Raw genomic sequence first — 22,801 nt, forward strand, 5'->3', positions numbered from 1 at the left:
CGAGCGTTCCGGCAAGATCGCAAAGATAAGACAATCGGGGAATTAGATAGGCTAATTGCCTGAAGCGGCCACCTCAGACTGCCTGCGAAGTGGCAGGCTCCGCCAGTCACAAAGAGCTGCTCTCAACTGATTGGGGTGATAACCTAATAGAGCCACAAGCCTTGAAATCGCCAGATTAATCGGGGGGGAGGGGGGGGAATTTGCAAGCCGAATTAACCCAAGAGGAAACCTGAATCTTGACTAGCTGAATCAGAAACCGTTCCAGTCAGGGAGTGCACAACCTCTTACCACGAAGGCTGAGCTAAAAACTGGGGGACGCTGAGGAGGTGTCCCGTGGAGGAGGAGGAGCGTCCCGGAGTTTTAAGCCCAGCCTTTCCAGAAGAGACTGAAGCACCTCCCACTTCTGGATGCTCTGAACAGCTCATGGGAGAATTTAAAAATTCTTAATATTAGATGCTGTAATAACAGTTGTAGCAGCATCTTCCTGTAAAATATCAGAAGCTACAGATGACGAGAAGGATTTAGAATACGTTTCATTTCCCTATCACTCTTATTACAGTTCCTAGAATATATTTTAGGAGGCACAATGGCAGTGGACAGCATCACTAACAGGAAACAGGGCATCTAATGGACTTCAGTAAGGAACAGCATTTGTAATATCATTGGAGCTATGAGGGAAGAGCTAATGCTGTAGCAGTTCTCTTTTTACTAAACTCATTTCCTGTAACCAAAGCCTAAACCACTCAATTCCGGTCATTGAAGTTGATAATCTCTTAAAATAGTTATTTTTTTCTTTAACATCATCTGTGTGCATGCTGCTGGCAAATAGACCCTAATCCCAATAAATTTACTAGTGAGACTCTTTCTGCTGCTCATTAGCATATTAATTTCAGCAACATTGTTGGGTTTTGTCCCAAGAGGCGAGTTGCATATGCCCACAGAAATCCTCCCTCCCACTGATGGTTGTCAGAGATGGTTCTTTCCCTCTGCTATTAGCCACAGTGATCTTCATTATTCAGCAGGGGGAGGTGAAGCTAAGTGCATCTAAAATAGCTGGTGGGGGGGGGGGAAATCTGCTTCCCAGCTGCATCAAACTCACAGGGTGGTAGGCTAAAATGGTTGCTGCTACAGCAGTGTCAAGGCTATTGTGGCCTGATTGCTTCCCTTTCTTGGGGCATCTCAAGCATGGGAAGGATACCTCGCAACAGCCCAGACCCAGTTGTGGTAAAATGGGGGGAAGAGCCTCTGCCTGATATTTCTAGACTTCTTCATTACAATAGGTCTCCTGGAGTTTCTACTGCACTGTCAATGGCTTAATTCTCCTTATTGTTCCCTTTTAAGGGCTATCTCTCTCTCTCTCTCACACACACACACATACACACACACAGACAGAGAGAAAGAGAGAGAGAGAGATTTAGATATAGATGTATGTAGACATAAAGATAGATAGATAGATTTTGATATAGATGTATGTAGATATAAAGATAGATAGATTTAGATATAGATGTATGTAAATATAAAGATAAAGATAGATTTAGATATAGATGTATATAGATATAAAGATAGATAGATAGATAGATAGATAGATAGATCGATAGATAGATGGATGGGATGGATGGATGGATGATGATGGATGGGATGGATGGATAGGATAGATAGATAGATAGATAGATAGATAGATGTAGATAGGTAGATAGATAGATAGATAGATAGATAGATAGATAGATAGATAGATGATAGATAGATAGATAGATTAGATAGATAGATAGATAGATAGATAGATAGATAGATAGATAGATAGATAGATAGATAGATAGATAGATAGATAGATGTTTAGATATAGATGTATGTAGATATAAAGATAGATAGATAGATATTTAGATCTAGATAGAGATATACATATATGTAGATAGATAGAATGTAGATATAAAGATAGATAGATAGATAGATAGATAGATAGATAGATAGATAGATAGATAGATTGATAGATTTAGATATAGATATGTAGATGTAGATGTAGATGAATAGAGGTAGGTAAGTAGGTAGATAGGTAGATAGATAGATAGATAGATAGATAGATAGATAGATAGATAGATAGATAGATAGATCTCCCAACCATAATTGTGCAGTCATTACTGTGGACTGTTCCATGATATTCATGTGTTATGGGATCATTATCATCATCATCATCTTAGCCATTGTCAATCCACTGCAGAATAAAGGCCTCTTCTGCATGTTTCCAACCAATTATACGGTCCTGAGCTTTCTTTTGCCAATAGGGGCCACAATACTTGCTGATGTCATCAATCCATCTTGTTTTAGGTCCCTTTCATGCATGCTTTTTTATCAAGTGGGATCCATTCTATGACTGCATTAGTTCACCTGCCATTAGTTCTTCTGGCTATGTGACCAACCCATTTCCATTTCAACTCTTTTACTCTCTTGATGATATCATATAGGGTTGTTTTTTTTTCCGTCTAAGCCATGTGCAGGTTTTTCTATCTTATCTTGTAATGCCGAGCATGTATCTTTCCCTGGCTCTTTGCATCGGTCGTAGCTTTTGTATCGATTGTGAGGTTAGTGTCCATGGTCCACTGACACATATTAGAACAGGTAGCACACACCGATCAAAAACTTTTCTCTTCAGGCATAGGGTGGGGGAGGGTTCGCTTATTCTGTTATGGGATATCATGATATTATTAGTTTTCATTTCTTTTTTGACTCACTATAAATCGGGGGTGTCAAACTGGCGGCCTGCGGGCTAGATGAATCACATGCAGGCCACACCCACCCCAGCTCTGTGAATGGGAAAAACGTCACGTGATGGCAACATGATGCCACAAATTTGACACCTGTGCTATAGATCAGTGGCCTTCTGGACACCAGGGACCAGTTCTGTGGAGAGAGGTTTTTCCACAGACTGGAGGGGTTATGGGTTCGTGTTCTGCTTGCATCCCTCAGATGGGGCATCCCTCTTTGTGCAGCCCAGTTTCTGGCATGCCATGGATTGGGGGCTGGGGACCCCTACTATAGATTTATGTTTCTAGAAGGTCCAAAAAAGCTTCACAGTTACAGCCATCAGGCAAATGAACTGGTCCTCATGCAGCCCTTATGATCATTTGAGTTTTGAGACCTCTGGTTTAAAATAAAGAAACAACTTCCATTATACCAAAGGGACAGTGATCCGTTTATACAGCATTTTTCTCTTCAACCTCCTCTTTTATTTCTTTTTCTGTGCTCAGAATAATGTATTAGCTAACATCCTCAATCCAATTATATATTGTAGATGTATTGCTAAGTTGATCAATGACTAAGTTCAATGCACATCATTAGCAATTAAGGAGCCTAACTTGCAATATTAGGCATTTTCTCTGAGAAAGGCAGTGCAAAAGTTTTCTGGATATCTGCAATGCTTAGTGTATATGGAGATTCTCAATCATCCAGGTCATGGTTGTCCCAAAGGTAGTTTTCAAAAGGCATCTAGACTTTCCTGGAAAGTCCAGTTGCCTTTTTAAAAGCACCTTTGGGACTGCAATCAGGGATGGGATCCAACCGGTGTAACTACCAGTTCCGTGATTTTACATTTTGCGCCTGATGCGCGCTGCGTGTACGTGTATATCATCAACATCTAGCTGCCTGGACACCTGAGCAGCGCTGCGTGTGGGTGCACAGTGGTTGAAAAAGCATTTTTTCCCTGCTTTTTCAACCACAGCTGTGCCGCGCAAAGCAGCTGCGGTTGAAAACGCAGGAAATAAAGGTCAGGTAAGAGCCTGGGCGAGCGGATGGGCCAAAACAGCAGCAGATATAGAACTGGTTCTATGTATGCTCTCTGTTTGCTGCTTTTCAGAGCAACCAGTTCTACAGAAGTGGACAGAACCAGTAGAAATCCCACCCCTGCTTAAGATACTGTAACCGAAATATTATAAATAGAAATGATGGAACTAGAGCACTGCACACCAGAACAACTAGACACAAGGACAGTTTTTTCCCCGAACACCATCACTCTGCTAAACAAATAATTCCCTCAACACTGTCCAACTATTTACAAAGTTTGCACTATTATTACTGTTAACCTTCTCATCATTCCTTATCACCCATCCCCTCCCACTTGTGACTGTATGACTGTAACTTTGTTGCTTGTATCCTTACAATTTATATTGACTGTTTCCTAGTATGATTTGATTGTTTATTGTACCCTATGACTATCATTAAGTGTTGTACCTTATGATTCTTGGCTCTTGACAAATGTATCTTTTCTTTTATACTGAGAGCATTTGCACCAAAACAAATTCCTTGTGTGTCCAATCACACTTGGCCAATAAAGAATTCTATTTCTATTTCTAACCTCAGGGAGCCAAAATATTAGAAGTTATGGATATTTTCTGCATGATACTGCATGATTTTAACAAGCAAATAAATCTAAAGTTTGAACCATGGCATGTTCTCATAAAACACTTATGTGCTTCAATTTTGTCCTACTATACAAGAATGCCAAATCAGTTCTAGCATCACATTAGTGACTTAACAGAATCCAATTTATTTTTTTTTTCTATTGTTTGTACAAAAAAAATAGTAATGCCATCAAAATGCTACATAACATAAATCAGATTGAATGCTGACCTGAGGTTTTATTTGTACACTGCCCAGAGGAGGTTATGAAGAATAGTTTCTAAAATTTGATAAATAAGGTAAATATTGGAAGTCTAATGATAGAGCCAATAATTTTATCAAGCTACAAAATAATCCATTGACTTAGTTCTTTCTGTCTCTTTTTGAGACAGATGGAGAAAATGTTAAATGCAATCTTTGGTCATAAACATAGCATATCCCCCCACATCCTATATGATATGGGGGGATGATCCTGAGAGACAGGAGGAAGAGCCACAGACTAGACAGTGGTCAGACAAGAGGCAGCTGACCTTCTGCAAAAGGAATGGGGGCATGGCAAACATCTCCTTCCTAGTTTCTTGGATTACAAAGGTGAGAGATGTACTTTCAGAGTTGCAAGATTCTGTTAAGGTAAGCTTACAATAAAGTATGTCTGGGAATAGTTCTTGTCTTGACTACTTCACAAGGCTAATGCATCTCCAGGGAACTTTACTGGGCTCCAGTAAAGGAGAAATCTAGGAGAAACCAAGACTTCAATTTATTTTTTTTAATGCCTGCCAGGTGAAGTGGCTACTGAGAAGACATGCTGCCTTAGTGCTGGCAGGTGGCAACATTGAACAAAAGGAGCCTGAAACGTGCCTCCTCCTTGTGACTTGGTGGCACAAGCAGATACCCTCAGGGACAGGGGTGGGCACAATTAACAAGTATGATGAATCCATGGGTGGGTTGCTGGGGGTTCACAGAGCCCCTAACTAAGATTCTGTGCAGTTCGGAGAACCCCCAAATCCCACTCCTGGCTGGCCCCGCCCACCCCACCCCTCCCAAGAGTCCCCATGCAGCCCATTTTTGGATGCAGGTGAAGTGCAAGGTGCACGCGTAGGCTCAGGGAGGTGAAAACAGGCCTCCCAGAAGTTTGGGAAGGCCAGAAATGGGCCTTCTTTCCAGCTTCCAGAGAGACTCTGGAGCCCAGGGAGGCTGTTTTCGCCCTCCTGTAGGCTCAAGGAAAGTCCCCGGAGCCCGGGGAGGGCAAAAATGCCCCCTCCCACCATGGTGCAGGAGGCTGACTAGGCCTCATCCGCCATGCAACCAGGCAGAGAACCTGGTTCTCTTTGCTAACATTTTTGAAGCCCACCGCTGGCCGAATCCATGCAAAAATTCTCCTTAGCTACCCTCTGCTCAAGCCAGAGCTACAAGTGCTGGAAAGCCCTCAAATTGTTCTGTCTACCAGCTCTATCCAAGGGAGTGCAACCCCTGCAAGAGTCACAGATTATACCTCACCAGAACCAGCAAGGTGGGGGGGTGGATTTCTGGTTCTGAACCACTCTGTCTTGCTAGGGTTGGGTTGAAGCAGATTCCTCCCCATCCAAACCTACACAGCCTAACAGAATAAAAATGCTTAGACTTGTTAGCACTGAAAAAGTTACCGAATTGGTTAAGGAAACATTTGCAAGAAAACAATCAAGCACCAAGGATTCCGTAGTTGACCTCTGGGCTACAAATATTCTCTTCTTTAAAAATGCTCATGTTGAACCCTGGAAAGAGCAAATGTGGGATCAAATGTGTCCTTCTGGGAGGAGGCATCATTGAAAAGACCTACTCATAGAATAGAATAGAATAGAATAGAATAGAATAGAATAGAATAGAATAGAATAGAATAGAATAGAATAGAATAGAATAGAATAGAATAGAATAGAATAGAATAGAATAGAATTCTTTATTGGCCAAGTGTGATTGGACACACAAGGAATTTGTCTTGGTGCAAATGCTCTCAGTATACATAAAAGAAAAGATACATTTGTCAATGTTGGGAAGCTACTCACCATTCCTCTGAATGATAGAGCAGTTTGAGTAGAAGTTTTAAGGATGATCTTTAGATTCATTTAAGAATGTGCAGGAAAGGATGTTCTCTCAGATGTTCCAGCTGTATTGGTGAGCACCTCCAAATTAATTCAATGGTGAATATGAACTACATAGTTTTATGTATTAATTTTTATTTAAACCTATGAGAGTTTTATTCAGCAAACAAAAATGTATATGTTTGCTTGCATTCCAAAAAAATGCAATGGTTTTGCCTAACCATTTAAACTGAATTATTATTATCCATTGACACTGTTGCTCTCTAATTCAGCTGAATTCATGCCCAAGGAAGAATTCCTTTTTGTGAGAGGAAGTAGCTGAGTCTCCTCTACTTCTCAGAAGTCTTTTATTTGTAATACAGTATCATGCACTACAGCTCCAGTTGAATGTAGAAGAACAAAATTCACAGTGCAATTCATTGCTATGTGTACAGGCTTTATAGCCTACCAATTAGTCCTACAGTATCAGGCCTTATAGCACTTTTTTATCATTAACAAAACAACATGAATTTCAGTCTGATTACAGTATTGTTCTCAATACATTAGAACTATATACCTAGCTGGTTGTGACAACTATCCCTTCTAGAACAAAATGTTGCATTACTGATATTTCCTACAAAGGCATTAATAGTTATTTTTAATTTTGACTGTTTTATGTATTTTTTTTTAAATTCAGTGTACAATGCTTACAGTCCCTTTCAGCCTCTGCTCATTTGCTAAATTTATGACAGAAGTAAGGACCAATCCATGGGCTTGAATGACAGTTCAAGAAACAGAAGTCCAAACTCTGTGACTGAAAGACAATGACAGTTCAAGAAACAGAAGTCCAAACTCTGTGACTGAAAGACAATGACAGGAAAGAGCTTTTCCTATGCAAGACAGAAATAACTTGAAAAAAAATAAAGATGACAACTTCCCAAGTTCCTGTAAAAATAGAGATTCTAAAGATGGGGTTTGGATAGAATGCAAGGTTTGATGTGGAATCTGCGTTGCGCTTTTGGTACGCGTTAATCGTGGGTCTTTAGCTTTGAAGGACTATAATTGGCAGTGTCTCCTTGAATACAGAACTGAATAGACCTGAAAAGTAGAATTCACTACACTGTAATCTTGACGGATGCAATGTGATGCATCTTGCAAGTGTGCCAAGAATAGCACAGATATACATAAAAGATAAAACGAAATGAGAATTGCAGCAGAAGGACGTTGTTGTAAATATATAGAAAATGTAAAGATATACTATGATGCCAATTTGTTTTCTAGTCCTTTCTCTGAGGTTTTAGATGAAAGAAAGGAGAGGACAAGTAGCAGTAAGATAGATGACCCAGTTAAAATGGTGATGGGTGCACCTTTTGAAGACCTGAAGGATCAAGTTGGGGGCAGATTGTCAAGGAGAATATCTATGTGGTCACTAAGAGCCAACACCAACTTGACAGCACATAATCAATCCAGCACAGTGCACGACTTAAAAGAAATGAGCAGTATTCTTGATCTCACTGCAGCGAAAGAAAGTTGTCATAATGAAATGGCTAGTTTTCACTGTGTCACTTTATAAATGAAATTAATCTGAATGTCTGCCATTCAAATCTGCTAAGTTTTTGTACAGAGAACAATAAGTAAAGCTGATGTGTTTTCACTAGTTTTTTTTATTGTTGTTGTTGCAATAATCTTTTCATGGAGGCCCATCAAGTTGGTGTTGAATCCTAGCAACCACACAAACTTTCTCCAAGATTCTTTTCCTCCAACTCGTCTTTAAGCCTTCAATAGGGCATACAATTGCTGCAATTGAGCCCATCTACCTTACATGTCATTAGTATATCTAATTAGTAGAGACCATCTACTGTACATGGTGTTAGCGTATCTAATCAGGGTAGCACTAGCAATAGCACCTAGATTTATATACCGCTCTACTGTCCTTTACAGCCCTCTCTAAGCGGTTTACAGAATCCGAATATTGCCCCCCAACAATCTGGGTCCTCATTTTACCCACCTCGGAAGGATAGAAGGCTGAGTCAACCTGGAGCCGGGTGAGATTTGATCTTCCAAATTGTAAGCAGCCGGCTGTCAGCAGAAGTAGCCTGCAATACTGCACTCTAACCACTGTGCCACTGAGGCTCTTATCTATAGTAAGAGTAATCTATAGCAGGGGGTCCCTAACCCCTGGTCCGTGGGCCAGCACTGGGCCGCAGCACACCAGAAACCAGGCTGCACAAAACAAGCAAAACCCCATCCACAGGGTGCAGGTAGCTTGCAAAACCACATCCCTTCCAGTCCACAAAAAACCTTTCTCCACAGAACCAGTCACAGGTGCCCAAAAGGTTGGGGGCCACTGATCTATAGTCCCATTGATAGAAAAGAATGTAAAGTGCTGGGGTAGCCGTGGTAAAGGCAACACATATCAGATGTTACATTCTTCCTGCAAAATTCACACCGTATTATTTAATGAATTTCTTGTATCATTCCTATGTAGCACTTCTGAAGTTAGTGTATATAATCCATGATCTTGCTAACTTTGGTGCCCTTGCATTATTTTGGCTGAAAGTATAGTGGTTCCTGTAGTTCTACATGCCAAAGAAGACACCCTGTTGCCTGTCTCCAAATGGGATTATGACATCTCTATTGCCCAGAATTTCAATATATTCCTTCCATTTTAGTTTGAATCAGTTACTACTGTCTGTCCATTAGCATCCATTAATGTACCAATCTGAACTTGGAAGCTCCGAGTTTGGATTTTTTTTTTAAATGTTTTCCTTGTTTTTCTATGTCTGCTTCCATCTTCAGTGTCTTTGCAATGAAATATTACTTCTTCGCTCTTGTAAGAGGTCTCTGGAATTCTTTGTTACGTTAGTTTGTTAGTTTTTTTCTTGTTTTTGATCTTTGGTGGTTTCTTTCCACATTCATCTTTAACATTTTGATTTCATCCCAAGGTTCCTGTAGTACACTATCCATGTGCTTCAGGATTTCAGAGTGATTCTTGATATTGTCATTAAAAATGATATTTGCTCAAAACCATAGCATAGAAACTGGTTGGCTTTGTCCATTTTATCTTGATTTGGAATTTGCACATCAGCAGTTCATAATCAGATTCACAGTCAGATCCTGGCCCCATCTTTGCTGGTATAAATGAGCTTTTCCATCTTGTTGCATTAATAATAAAGTCAATTTAATTTCTGAATATTCTATCTGGTGATGACCATGTATTGAGGTATCATTTTGGTGGTTTGAAGACTATTTGCAATTAAATTATTGGACTGACAGAAAGATTGTTCTTCTGCTTCTTTTTCTAAGCTATACAATCCAACTTTGTTCTCCTTTTATATATTTCTAGACAGCACACTAAAAAGCAGACACATCACCCTGTCAACAAAAGTGCATATGGTCAAGGCTATGGTTTTCCCAGTTGCAATGTATGGCTGTGAGAGTTGGACCATAAGAAAGGCTGAGCGCCAAAGAATTGAAGTTTTTGAACTATGGTGCTGGAGAAGAGTCCTGCAAGTCCCTTGGACTGCAAGGTGATCAAACCAATCTTGAAGATTCAATACTTTGTCCACCTAATGAGAATGAGGGACTTGCTGGGAAAGATTGAGGGCAGTAGAAGAAGGGGATGACAGAGAATGAGGTGGCTGGATGGAGTTACTGAAGCAGTCAGTGTGAGCTTAAATGGACTCCAGAAGATGGTAGAGGACAGGAAGGCCTGGAGGAACGTTGTCCATGAGGTTGCAATGGGTTGGACACAACTTCGCAACTAACAACAACAACAAACACTCTAGTCTCCAACCACAGGAAGCACATCTTGTTTGCATGTTCTGTCAATCAAAACCTGGGTGACTGTTATATTAAAGGGTGGTATGCAAAGTATAATTGACTGAAATGTATCAAAGTACTGTCTTCGCTATATTGTTCTTGACAATTAAATCAGAGCCATTCCTTTTTCTCAAATAACTATGGGTCTCCCCTTTAGACTATGGGAGGAAAACAATAACAAAGTGGGAGAGCCAGTTTGGTCTAGTGGTTTAAGACACCAGACTTGAAAGCAAGAGTCTATGAGTTCAAGTCCTGCCTTAGTCATGAAAGCCAGCTTGATGACCTTGGGCCTCTCACTCTCTCTCAGCCCAACCCACCTAACAGGGTTGTTCTTATGTGGAAAATAGGAGGAGGAGGAAGGTGTTATGTTCACTACCTTAAGTTAATTCTAAAAATAATAACGGAGGGATACAAATAAATAAATAAGTACTATTTATAGAGAAACAAAGTTATTTGTTTGTTTAGCATAATCATTCCTGCTTTACGGTTGTTGTTTTTACTATAGTCAGAGTAAAATGTAGAAATAGTACTAATGGAGATAGCTGCTCTTTGTAGATGGGATGGATGGATGGATAGGAAGGAAGGAGTGGCATTTATGAAAACTATAGATTTGTATATAATTTGAGTGAGGAGGCTGCTTGCGGAGCATATGAAATTGGTACAGCATTTAGGTATATGGACAAAACATACATTTAAGGCAGAGGTGGGATTCAAATTGTTTTACTACTGGTTCTGTGGGCGTGGCTTGGTGGGCGTGGCAGGGGAAGGATACTGTAAAATCTCCAGTCAGAGGTGGTATTTCCCGGTTCTCCGAACTACTCAAAATTTCCACTACCGGTTCTCCAGAACTGGTCAGAACCTGCTGAATACCACTTCTGAATTAAGGAATGTGTCACCCCATGTCATGCCTTATAAGAGTGACAATATCAATATAAAAGTAATATTTGCATAGTGGGCAAATATTGAAAGGAATTCTACATTTTACATTCAAACACAGGTAGTCCTCAATTTACAAGAGTTCACTTAGTAACCGTTCAAAGTTACAGCGATACTGAAAAAGTGACTTACCACCCTTTTTTCACACTTAAGACTATTGCAGCATCCTCGTGGTCATGAGATCAAAATTCAGATTCTTGGTAACAGACTCATTTTTTTTTTTATGGTTGCCGTGTCCCAAAGTTATGTGATCCCCTTTTGTGACCTACTGACAAGCAAAGTCAATGGGGAAGCTGATTCACTTAACAACCATGTTACTAACTTAACAACTGGAGTGATTCACTTAACAATTGTGGCAAGAAAGATCATAAAATGGGAGCAAAACTCATTTAACTACTGTCTTGCTTGGCAACAGAAATTTTGGACTCAGTTGCGGTAGTAAGTCAAAGACTACCTTTTAACCAAAAAAAAATGGAGAGTTCAGCTACTGTGGCCTGTCCTTGTTTGTTTCATTATATTTATTGCTTTATCTCTTCAGGCCACCCTCTCTCTGATATTAGGATCCTCCAGACATGTTGAATTTAATTCCCATATTTGATAACCATTTGGCTTTAACTGTAGTTAAGATGATTAGGAAATTGAAAAATTTGATATCTAACATATCTAGAAGGGCCAATTTGAGGAAGGCTCAGTGACTTCCATTTCATAAATGAAAAATTGAGTTTCTGCTGCTAGCAGAATGGATCTGTAATGCAAGGGAATGCTTTCAGAAAGGAAAATACATTAGGATTCCTTGTAAAACAAAACAACGTAACAACATGTCAACGGATAAATCTAATTACGATTCTGTTTCTGCTGTTCTTTCATGGTTGCGTTCCTCTTTTAGACACGAAACAGAACTTCCAAACAGCTGAATATAGAACGTGCTATAAACTTATGAAAAATTGCTTTTAAAAAGAGATTGTAGATAATGCTCATACGATATGCAGGGGGGGGAAAGTCTGGTAAAATCCAGTCATCAACAGAATTTGTTTTAAAAAGTGGTTTGTGTGAACGGCAATTTTACTTGATTTGAAATAACATTCTGCATTCCTTTTTTTTAATGTAATGATACTAATAGTGTAGAACAAAATTACTTCTCTTATTTTGCTGCAATACCAAATGACTCACTCTGAGGTAACTTGTAAAAACATGTCTCCTATCTCCTGATTAAAAGCAAACACCAGTGGTGTCTGATTTCCCAAATAAGGCATATGGTATTTTTTTAAAAATGCATGCAATATTACAGAAGTTAGCATGCCTAAGAAGAGAATTTAATGAGATTTAACCCATGAACACCAGCAGGTACAGTAAGCAAAGGGTGAAACCAGCAAAGAAAATAATTTGACAAAATCAGCTTAACTTCCTGAGCTTTTGGTTTTTTTGTTTTGGGTTTTATTAGCATAAACCTTCAGGAAAGATTATATAACTAAAGAACTGCAGAAGTAAGTATCTTTCTGCCAATAAATCTGCTTTAGCATTATTATTACTTGCAAGCTCTTGTTCACAATTTCTGATAACCTAAGAGTAATTGACATTAATCCAATTTGACACCTCCAGGTGTGATTTGGAAATCTCAAACTGATCTGCAAGACCAAATCATAGTCTCCTAATATAAAATTGACATAAGCCAAAAGTTAGCAAGGAAAGTAAGTCTAAACTACAATAAGAACACTAACTGTAAACAACAATAAGGTTCTTTAGCCTGGTGTCCCCTTTGACAAAATAGGATTCCAGCCAGAAGGTAGATTAATAGGAGCTTCTGTGGCGCAGTAGTTAGAGTGCAGTACTGCAAGCTACTTCTGCAGCCAGCTGCCTACAATTTGGCAGTTCAAATCCCACCAGGCTCAAGTTGACTTAGCCTCCCATTCTTCCGAGGTGGGTAAAATGAGGACCCAGTTTGTTGGGGGCAATATGTTGACTCTGTAAACCACTTAGAGAGGGCTGTAAAGCACTATAAAGTGGTATATAAGTCTAAGTGCTATTGCTATTAATACCTATCTATGCATAAGTAAAGGATAGGCTCCCACAGGTGCAAGGTGGAAAGAACCTTAGCAAAAGGAGAAATCACTTTATATGCAATTCAAACATAATGGGTTTGGAACCTGTTCTTCAATTGGCTAGCAAAATTTAAGTCAATAAGTATCTAGAGAGCATGCCCAGCAACTATATATGGATTGTGTTCACAGCATTCCATAATATTCTTAGCTTGTTCTCGTTAGTGGCCAATTGAATATTCAGGAGGTGTGGGTTTTCTCATATTATAATGAGTTTGCAGTTTATTAAAGTGCAACTTTTGGGGCAATTTTTGCCCCTGGCCAGTTTGTGTCGGTTCTTATTAGAATTTTACATTCTTGCTTGCAATTTCAAAGAAACTAGAAATAATAATCAATGTATTACTGAAAACAGTTTTCTCTTACTCCCGTTAAGAACCTGTCCACTTCCTCCTCTGAGAGTCATTGTTGTTTCTGTTGTCATAAGTATGTACAAGTGCTGAATTCACTTTGGTGAATCATTATCTTTTCACAGCTTTTTGCAGTCTTTGCATTTGCAACATGTGGTGGCTATTCTGGAGGACTGCGGCTCAGCGTGGACTGCGCAAACAGGACACAGAGCGACCTCAGCATTGACATAGCCTTTGCCTATCCCTTCAGGTAAGACATTAGTATTCTTTGACACCAGCATGTCAAGGTTTAAGTTGTAGGAGACAGCAAAAAAGGCTGCCATGGACAACTTACATTGTAGGACTCGTGTATCAAGGCTGAAAAGACATGGACAACCAATAGATGGCAGCAAAGAGATAAAAAAGGTAATTTTGGTGCCCTCTGGTGGTTAGTTAGGGGGCTATCAAAACAAACTAAAAACAAAACAAAAGGAGAAATGATTCTCCTTTTGCATTTGAACATGCAAGAAGGGACAGGAAAGGAGAAAGGGAATGAGGAAAGACAAAGAAAAAGAAGGAAAGAGAGCAAGGAAGGAAAAATAAGGAAAGAGGAGAAGGAAGAAGAAAAAAGAATGAATAGGGAAGGAAAAAGAAGAGGTAAGGAAAAAGAAGAAAAGGAAGGAAGGAGATTATAATAAGAGTGAAGGAGGATCTCAGGAAAGTCCTGCCTTAGCACTTGGCCACCACAGGTGCCCCTGACATGAGTCTCATGTCATGCCCATGATGGGCATGGCCACCATGGCCACGCCCACCACGGCAATGCCCCCCACACACACCCTCCGGCCCTCCGAGGTCAAACACAACTCTGATACGGCCCTCCATGAAATTGAGTTTGACACCCCTGCTATAGTGACATTTCAGAAATAGGTATGGTTATATTTAGATAAATTGATGTTTTGTGATTGATCATGTTCTATCATGGTAGCCATTTGTAATAAGTCCACAGAATATTCTCATAATTCAGTTTGTGCCAAGAAAATTATCTACCAGTGGTTTAACATTACATGCAAAAGCAATTAAATCTACTATCCTGCTTAATCCTTTTTTTAAAAAAAGATTCAGAGGATCAGCTTTATAAAGACTGAAATAAATGGAATCCTATAACATTTTTTACTCTAATGTGACTACTAATATATATTATATATCATAGGCCTAGTTCACAGGATAATCCCAAGTGAAGCAGAATTGTGCCAAAGCAATAAATATTTTAAACCCACTGGTTGTAACACATAATACCTCAATTGGCAGTTTCAACATAAAATGGGGCAGCATGGATATTTTAAGGATAATCATAAGCTGTCTGCCATGTTTCAAACTATAATGAAATATCTAAAGAAAAGAGACTCAATACCTTGCAATAGAATTAATACCATAGAATTAATTCATAGAATTGCTTGTTTAAAAGAGTACTACCAAGTCTCTGTAAGAAAAAACCTCTTTCCATAACTTATCATTTGCCATTTTGCTTTTAAATTCCACTTGTGTTTTTATTGGATAGTAATGATATTCACTAATTGTGTCTGAGCAGTTAGCAAACTCATGAATTTTTGGTAGGGATATTTATGGTAGACTTAAGCTCTGCAAATTCGTAGAGGGCCTTTATTACAGATTTTCTTTTCCTGCTGGCTTTGCTATTCTCTGCAGACTTTTATATCTCACTTTTTTGAAATTCATGAAAAAGGCTCAGAAAATTATGCAAATGTATAATTTGATGCCCTTCCAAGCAGGTCATTTTCAGGAATGTGTTTTACCAAAGAAATATTTTGGAGGGATAAAAGCTCTTGTACAATAATGCTTTTAAAAATGCTTTTTTGGGAGGAGATTTAAAAAAAAAAAGCTTGAAAGTTAGCCATATATTTTCTGATTCAGATGTACACAGCACAGTTTAGTAAGCCAAGAAAAGTAGAGAATCCCAACATGCTGCAAAGCATTTTTCTTTTGAATGTAAAGCTTTGCACAATCTTAATTCCATGTGTTTCTTCCCTTTCCATACTGCAACTGAAGATTGTCCTGAGTTTTCTTTATATCCAAACTAGGAAGCCATTATTTGGTCAAGCTAACATGTTTCTTGTATCCTTACGATTTATATTGACTGTTTCCTAGTATGATTTGATTGCTTATTGTACCCTATGACTATTATTAAGTGTTGTACCTTATGATTCTTGTCTCTTGATGAATGTATCTTTTCTTTTATGTACACTGAGAGCATTTGCACCAAGACAAATTCCTTGTGTGTCCAATCACACTTGGACAATAAAGAATTCTATTCTATTCTTAAACTGGTTTCAGAACATTGTAAAGTATTTCAGATTTTGTGTTTAGGTGTGTGAGTGTTTCAGGATTTTGTGCGTGTATTTTGTTATTGTGAGAACAATCATTACCTGCTGCCTGAAAATTATGGTTAAATAACAGCAGGAGAAGGGAGATGTAAAGGTAACTTTTAAAAAGATGAATATTCGGAGAAAATGCATTCACATTACGTCTATGAGTAAAAGGAATATATAGACGTTATGCATACAAAATGTGACTATTAAAAGAAAAATAGGTATATGCTGAAAAATAGGTATATTTTTAATGAAATCATCTTTTAAAAACTCAGATTAACACAGAAGCAGACTAAACTGAACCTAAATTTGAAAAAAAAAAAAAGATAATTTTTTGACGCTGAGTTTTTAAAACTAAAATGTGAATAACTGAATCAGCCCATCTATGGACATCTATAGTTTAATGTAGTATGCAATTTTGAAGCAAAAAAACTTCAGTATAAAATTCGCTTGAAGACATGCTGCTTGTTTTGAGATACAGTAAATAATTACAGCCACAACATGTCAATTTCATTAATGAATATCCCAGCAAGAGGCAAGTCTTTCTTTCTGAATAGGGATATGTTTATTAGGAAAGACAAAGCCAGTCCAATATTTCCATTATTTCCACAAACCCATGTTCCATCACTCAAAGAAACAAAGAGATAAACTTTTCTTGCAATAGCTCATCACGTACTTCAAACATGGAAATAGCTCTCTTGCAGATGAAAATTCTTTTTTAAAAAAAATCTGATGAAATCAGCATCATTTTTGCAATGAAAGCTCCAACCTTTGTAGGAATGTATGATGTCAAAATGCCCATACAAAATGGATAAAACTTGCAGTACAGTGATATGAAGGCTGCCGACAACTCTGTTGAAGGCAAAGCAGATACTTAGGGGTGAAATGAGAATTCTGCATCTACCATCCCAAACCTATTAAACTTCTCAGCCTAGCAAAAGCACAAAGAGTCACCTCTATTAAAAAAGAATAGCACTCCCTCTCTTCTGACACAATAAATGACATGTTCTCATCTGGACACAGATTCACATTATCAATTGTAGTCATAAACTTAGGATTGTTGTGTTTGGTTGGTTGCTTCGTTGACATTTGGCCGGAGAGGTCAGCCCTCGTAAAATATTAAGATTTTTATGGATCAGTATTAAATTATGACAAGTTTCACCGATGCCTATCATTTTGCTAACCTAACAAGGATGCTTATAGCTTTGGTTCTGCTTTCTTATATTAGGTCATATTGAATAGGAAAGGGCAATTGAGCAGTTGAAAGTGCCAAAGGAAGAGTAATGTAGATTCAGAAGGATCCTTCTTACAGATTCTGCACAACAGGATGCAGCATTCATCTCTTCCCTCGGTTCATTTTTCAACCTCAGCTTGACAATTTCAAATAAGACCGAACAGCTTAAGACAGACGTATGTGCAAAAGCACTCAAATTAATTTTTAAAAAATGGCATTGTTGGGCCCATGAAGTGACATGGCATTGTGGAAAGACAATCATGAAAGCATTGACCTATTCCTTGCTGGCCATCCTGGTGGGATTTTTTAATATAATTAGTCAGCAATGCTTCAGATCTCCAGGCCTACTGATGCATTATTGAGCAGAGATGCACAGTTATATTGAGCTAAACAGAAAATTGAGGACCATAGGAGAAGGTATAAGTAATAAGAAACAGAAAATGGATTCCAATCTACAATTCTTAAGTAGACCAACAAATTAATGGGATCCAGTGAATCTTCTCTGGACATCACTGAAGTCTTTTTTTGTTACTGACATCTATAGAATATTTTTTATTACAAAGTATATAGATGTCCCACTTAAATCCCTCATATTCCTTCAGGGCTTTTGTAACAAGGAAGAGATACTTTGAAAAGCTTTTGACATAATTAAAGGATTATCTTCTCTGTTTCTCTTAAATACAGTTCCTAAATTGGAATGGGCGAAGAGGGATACATTTTTTATTCTTTTTCTTCCTCTGGCATCATTGGCCAATTAGGGAACTGGAGCTACTATTTAATTCTTCACTAGTATAATATTTTTTTTTAAAAAAAAAATCAAGTGTTACAGAACACCATTAATTGTACTGTTTATGGATAGATAGAAAAACAGCCAAATGTATAAGATTTCTTTGATATACAACTTCGGCAATTAATTGACTGACTCATAGGACCTAACAATATCAGCATTGCTTGGCCCAACTCCATTTTTCGTTGTTTGAGAAATGAAAGATAAGAAACATCAATAATTTGGCAAATAGACTGATCTCCAAGGAAACTTTGTTTTGACATTGATAAAACAGTGCATCCAACATACATAGCAGAACATTTTTGAAACCTGGTTTGAAATCTCTCTCTTTAGGGATTCAGCCGAACCCATGAAACTAGGTAAATGTGAGGCTGTTCTCTGCTCTCCCTGACTACTTCCAAGCATTCAACTGGATGGTAGACTCCAGAGCTGAGGACAAATAAAACTCTCTTCATGAACTGACACCCTGGACGTTTTGCTCAGAGTGAATAGGAGCAGGACTAATATGCAAAGTTCTCCAGCCATTTCCAAGTCTTTAGGCTTTGAAGAAGGCTAATGTGACATTAATAAATCAATAAAGACATGATCCAGAAGAAAGCATTCATTTGCATTGTTTTGAAATGTAGGAGAAGATAACTAAACCTAAAGATTTTTTTTCATATCTGCACGGGTGAGGAATACTAGGCTCTCCAGATGTAATTGGATGAAGTTCCATCAACAAATATTGGTAACCAGCACATATAACTGAAATAAACATTTAGGTAAAGTCTTAGTGTTGAATTTGACTCATGAAGTCTATCTGTTCACAGGTAGTATTTTTTCCTGGCAACTGCATAGAAGTGAGTTGCCATTGCCTCCTTTCAGAATCTATTTTTATCTCTAAATTTTGCTTACAGTCCTGGTACTTCCTAGAACGCTTGTTCAGTTTCTTCAAGGTCAGCCAAAGTCTGTTAGTATCTCCATGACAACTGGATACATCATTTTTCCATATGGCGGAATGATTTGGTATTGACACATTTTCTTCCTTATTGCAACTTGAGGGAACGAGAGAGTTTGGGATCTTGAAAATGTTCCTGGGAAATCGCTTTTCCTCTTCCACAGTGGTTGGTCACATCAAGATATCCCAGAGCATATCTGTGCCATTTTGTGAAGTATTCATATTAAGTATTAGTTTTGCATTATTACAGTTTTTGTTATCATAATAAGAGCTGTGGTGGTGTCGTGGTTAGAATGCAGAATTGCAGGTTGACTCTGCCCACTGCCAGGAGTTCAATCTCAACCAGCTTAACTCAGCCTTCCATCCTTCCGAGGTTGGTAAAATGAGGACACTGTTTGTTGGGGGCAATATGCTGACTCTGTAAACCACTTAGAGAGGGCTGTAAAACACTGTAAAGCGGTATATAAGTGTAAGTGCTATTGCTGTAATAGCTAAACAAGTGTTCGCTTGTGATAACTAGTCTTGGGCCACTTAATTGGGTACAGCTCATGTCTCCCTGCAGTCTGTGAATAAGCTTACTGCTTACTCCCTGCAGTCTGTGAATAAGCTTACTACACTTTTTTTTTTAGCTGAGTTCAAGTAGGATAATTATAAAGGGAAAATGGACTTTCTCCTTCTACACCCAGAATAAAATCTAAATGTACCTGCAGTTGCAGAGAAATCTATTGATGTGAAATACCATTTCCACATATACACCCCAAATATCCATCTATAGCTGGTTCACCCACCAGGGACTTAACAGTTTTACTCAAGAAGAACAAAGGGTCGACCATTGGTACAATATCTACAAGTAGAAGTAGAAACAGGGGAATACCTGAGCTTATACAAAACACAACCTTGATGAAATGCATTCAGACTAACTATAGTCAATTCGTGTTTTCTGATATAAAATGAAAGGTTTTTAAGTCAGGAAAACATAGGGAACTTTGATAGCTCTCAATCAGAAAGACTGTTAATACAACTTGACTGCCGGTAGGAAAAATCTTCTGAAAAAAAGAGGGCATATCTGATTCTGCAATACATCCAGAAGGATAATGAGTGGGGAATTTTTAAGATTAGTTCATCGCTGCTATGAATGCTGCCAAATTGCTGGCTCTATCTTGTCATTCTGTGGGAAGAATAGGATGGCACAGAGGGGGCATTAAGCTCCATGTCACCCTGCAATTTAAAACAGAAAGGTTGCCATTGGATAATACCAGAAGATGCAGTGAAGTGCAATGTAATTTTATGAATATTTGAAGTAAATCACACTTTGTTCAAGGAGATGTATTCCTCCAATAATTATTTTTAAAAATTGGCACCTAAGAGACATAGCACACTAAATACATTATTTTTAAATTTTGCTAAAAACCAGAGGGGAAAATGCAATAGAACTATAAATAGCAACCTTAGGTGCAGCTCCCTGGTAGAGCTATGGAAAAAGGAGAGGATGAGTTGAAATTCATTGACTGCCAGATGGTCTGGCAACATTTTCAGATCAAACAGATGTGACCAAATAGCTTTCCCCAGATGTATATGCCTTCCAGATGAGTTGGGCTTTCCCCCTTATAATTTCCAGATGTGGCATTTGCCATGCTGGCTGGGGATTATGGAAATTGTCCAATTACCTCTGGAAGGAAGATCTTCAGGTTGAAGAGGAAAATGGTACAGCATCAACAGCTGCTTACATTTATCTTCATACATTATTTCCTTGTAAAGCTTTCTATTACCTCATAGACCTAATCGGAGACACAAATTGTTATAAATTAAGCATGGTTCAGTGCTAGGTTTGAGCTAATTAGTAAGGAAAAAGACTAGCTGAGCACATCCATAAACACCAACTAGCAGTCAGAAGATATGATGAAAACTCCTTAATCTCACAGGACATGGATAGACTCAACCATAGTTTTAACTGGGAAATTGTAAGCATCCTAGGCTCAACTATATCCAAAAATGCCAGGGAATTCTTGGAAGCTTGTCATTCAGACAAACCAGCCATCAACTGACATATAAAGATAAACCAGATTTACACACCATTCAAAAGAGACAATAAAAAGCTAAGAAGGAAGCAAAAAGATCAGAATACATTCTCTCTCACAACCAACACACAGATAAACAGGGATTGACATCAGATAAACAATCAAACAGAAAACAATATTCTAATCAAGGAAGTACCAAGGAAAAAAACCATCACTAACACTTGCAAGTTACTGTATATAAACAAGGAGTAAATGCCATCCTCCAGAGTCAGCTGATTTGACTATGACCATGTAGATTGCTCTTTGTGGATGACCTGTGGTAAGACATGGAAAGTACAACTGCTCTAGTTTTGTTGGACCTCTCAGTGGTATTTTATCTATCTTTGTGGTACTTCACCTGAGAGCTTAGAATGGGAGGCATTGGTTTACAGTGGTTGTTCTCTTTCCTGAAGAGGTGGTTGCAATTGGTGGTAGTAGGAAGAGAGAGGTCATGCCCTTGACTTCATTGTTATGAAATCTACAGAGTTTAATGTTTCTTATTTAATGACTGTATGAAACTTCGGGGTGAGGTCATCTTGCAGCACAAGATCAGGTAATTATCAGCATGTTGATGATACTCAGGTATATATAGAGATGGTTGCAATCGGTGGTAGTAGGAAGAGAGAGGTCATGCCCTTGACTTTATTGTTATGAAATCTACAGAGTTTAATGTTTCTTATTTAATGACTGTATGAAACTTCTGGGTGAGGTCATCTTGCAGCACAAGGTCAGGTAATTATCAGCATGTTGATGATACTCAGGTATATATAGAGATGTTGTGGAAGCTTTGACTTGCTGCCTGGAGTTGTTACAGCTTGGGTCGGGATGAACAGGCTCAGCAAGCTAAATTAGCTAAGGGTTGGATGCCTTCCAATACCAAGGATATTCTTATATGGCTCTGGACAGGGTTCCCACATCTCATGCAGAACATGTTTGTAACTTTGGTTCTCCCTCCCTCTCTCCCTCCCTCCCCCCCCCTCTCTCTCTCTCTCTTTCTCTCTCTCCCTTTCCTTCCCTCCCTCCCTCTCTCATTCCTACTTGGCAGCTACAGCTAGGAAGGCCTTTCTACATCTTTATTCAGTGTCATTCCTCATCCTTGATGAGGTTGTCCTCATGATCACTCATGTCTTTATGACTTCTTGTTTGGACTACAGCAAAGTGCTCTACATGAGGTTATTCTTGAAGAGTCACTTTGCAGAGTGAGATGGGTGGCATTTAAATTAAATAAATAAACAAGATCATATGGAAAGTTCAACTGGTCCAGATGCAGCAGTTCATCCAGTAAGGAGTCCTTGGTGCTCTCTGAGCTCGGTTGTTTCCCTGCAGATGTTTCATTACCCAAAGTAGCAATAGCACTTAGACTTATATACCGCTTTACAGTGCTTTACAGTCCTCTCTAAGTGGTTTACAGAGTCAGCATATTTTCCCCAACAATCCGGGTCCTCATTTTACCGACCTCGGGAAGATGGAAGGCTGAGTCAGCCTTGAGGTGAGATTTGAACTGCCAAATTGCAGGCAACCGGCAGTCAGCAGACCTAGCCTGCAGTACTGCATTCTAACCACTGAGCCACCATGGCTCATACTGGGTAACAGCATCAGTGCAAGCTCTTCTAGTGATGGAATCTTCTATGTTTTCCCATGTAACACTGTGAAGAGATAGTAGAAATGCAGGGGATGACATTTTTAGTTACCCAAGAAGAGGCAATGAAGTCCAGATATAAAAGGTATGAAAAGAATCTGTTTCAAGGAGACAGTATAATTGAGACTGGGACTTTAGTC

The 22,801-nt window shown here is 38.7% G+C and overlaps 1 protein-coding gene across 3 annotated transcripts in view; it reads left to right on the forward strand.

The window, feature by feature from the left end:
* SYNPR (synaptoporin) overlaps positions 1–22,801 on the forward strand; it is a 181,762-nt gene that overhangs the window by 144,739 nt on the left and 14,222 nt on the right. For all 3 annotated transcript variants that reach the window (XR_015747465.1, XM_026679501.2, XM_087954549.1), the window contains one exon: positions 13,770–13,894. Coding sequence is in view for 2 of the 3 variants with exons in the window: in XM_026679501.2 (XP_026535286.1) it covers positions 13,770–13,894 (125 nt within the window). In the remaining variant the exon portion in view is untranslated. The remainder of the gene's footprint in view (positions 1–13,769; positions 13,895–22,801) is intronic.

This window comes from Notechis scutatus, chromosome 2 (assembly GCF_049901735.1).
Source record: "Notechis scutatus isolate UNSWTSFEM ecotype Mainland chromosome 2, rNotScu1.2, whole genome shotgun sequence".
NCBI classification, from domain to species: domain Eukaryota; kingdom Metazoa; phylum Chordata; class Lepidosauria; order Squamata; family Elapidae; genus Notechis; species Notechis scutatus.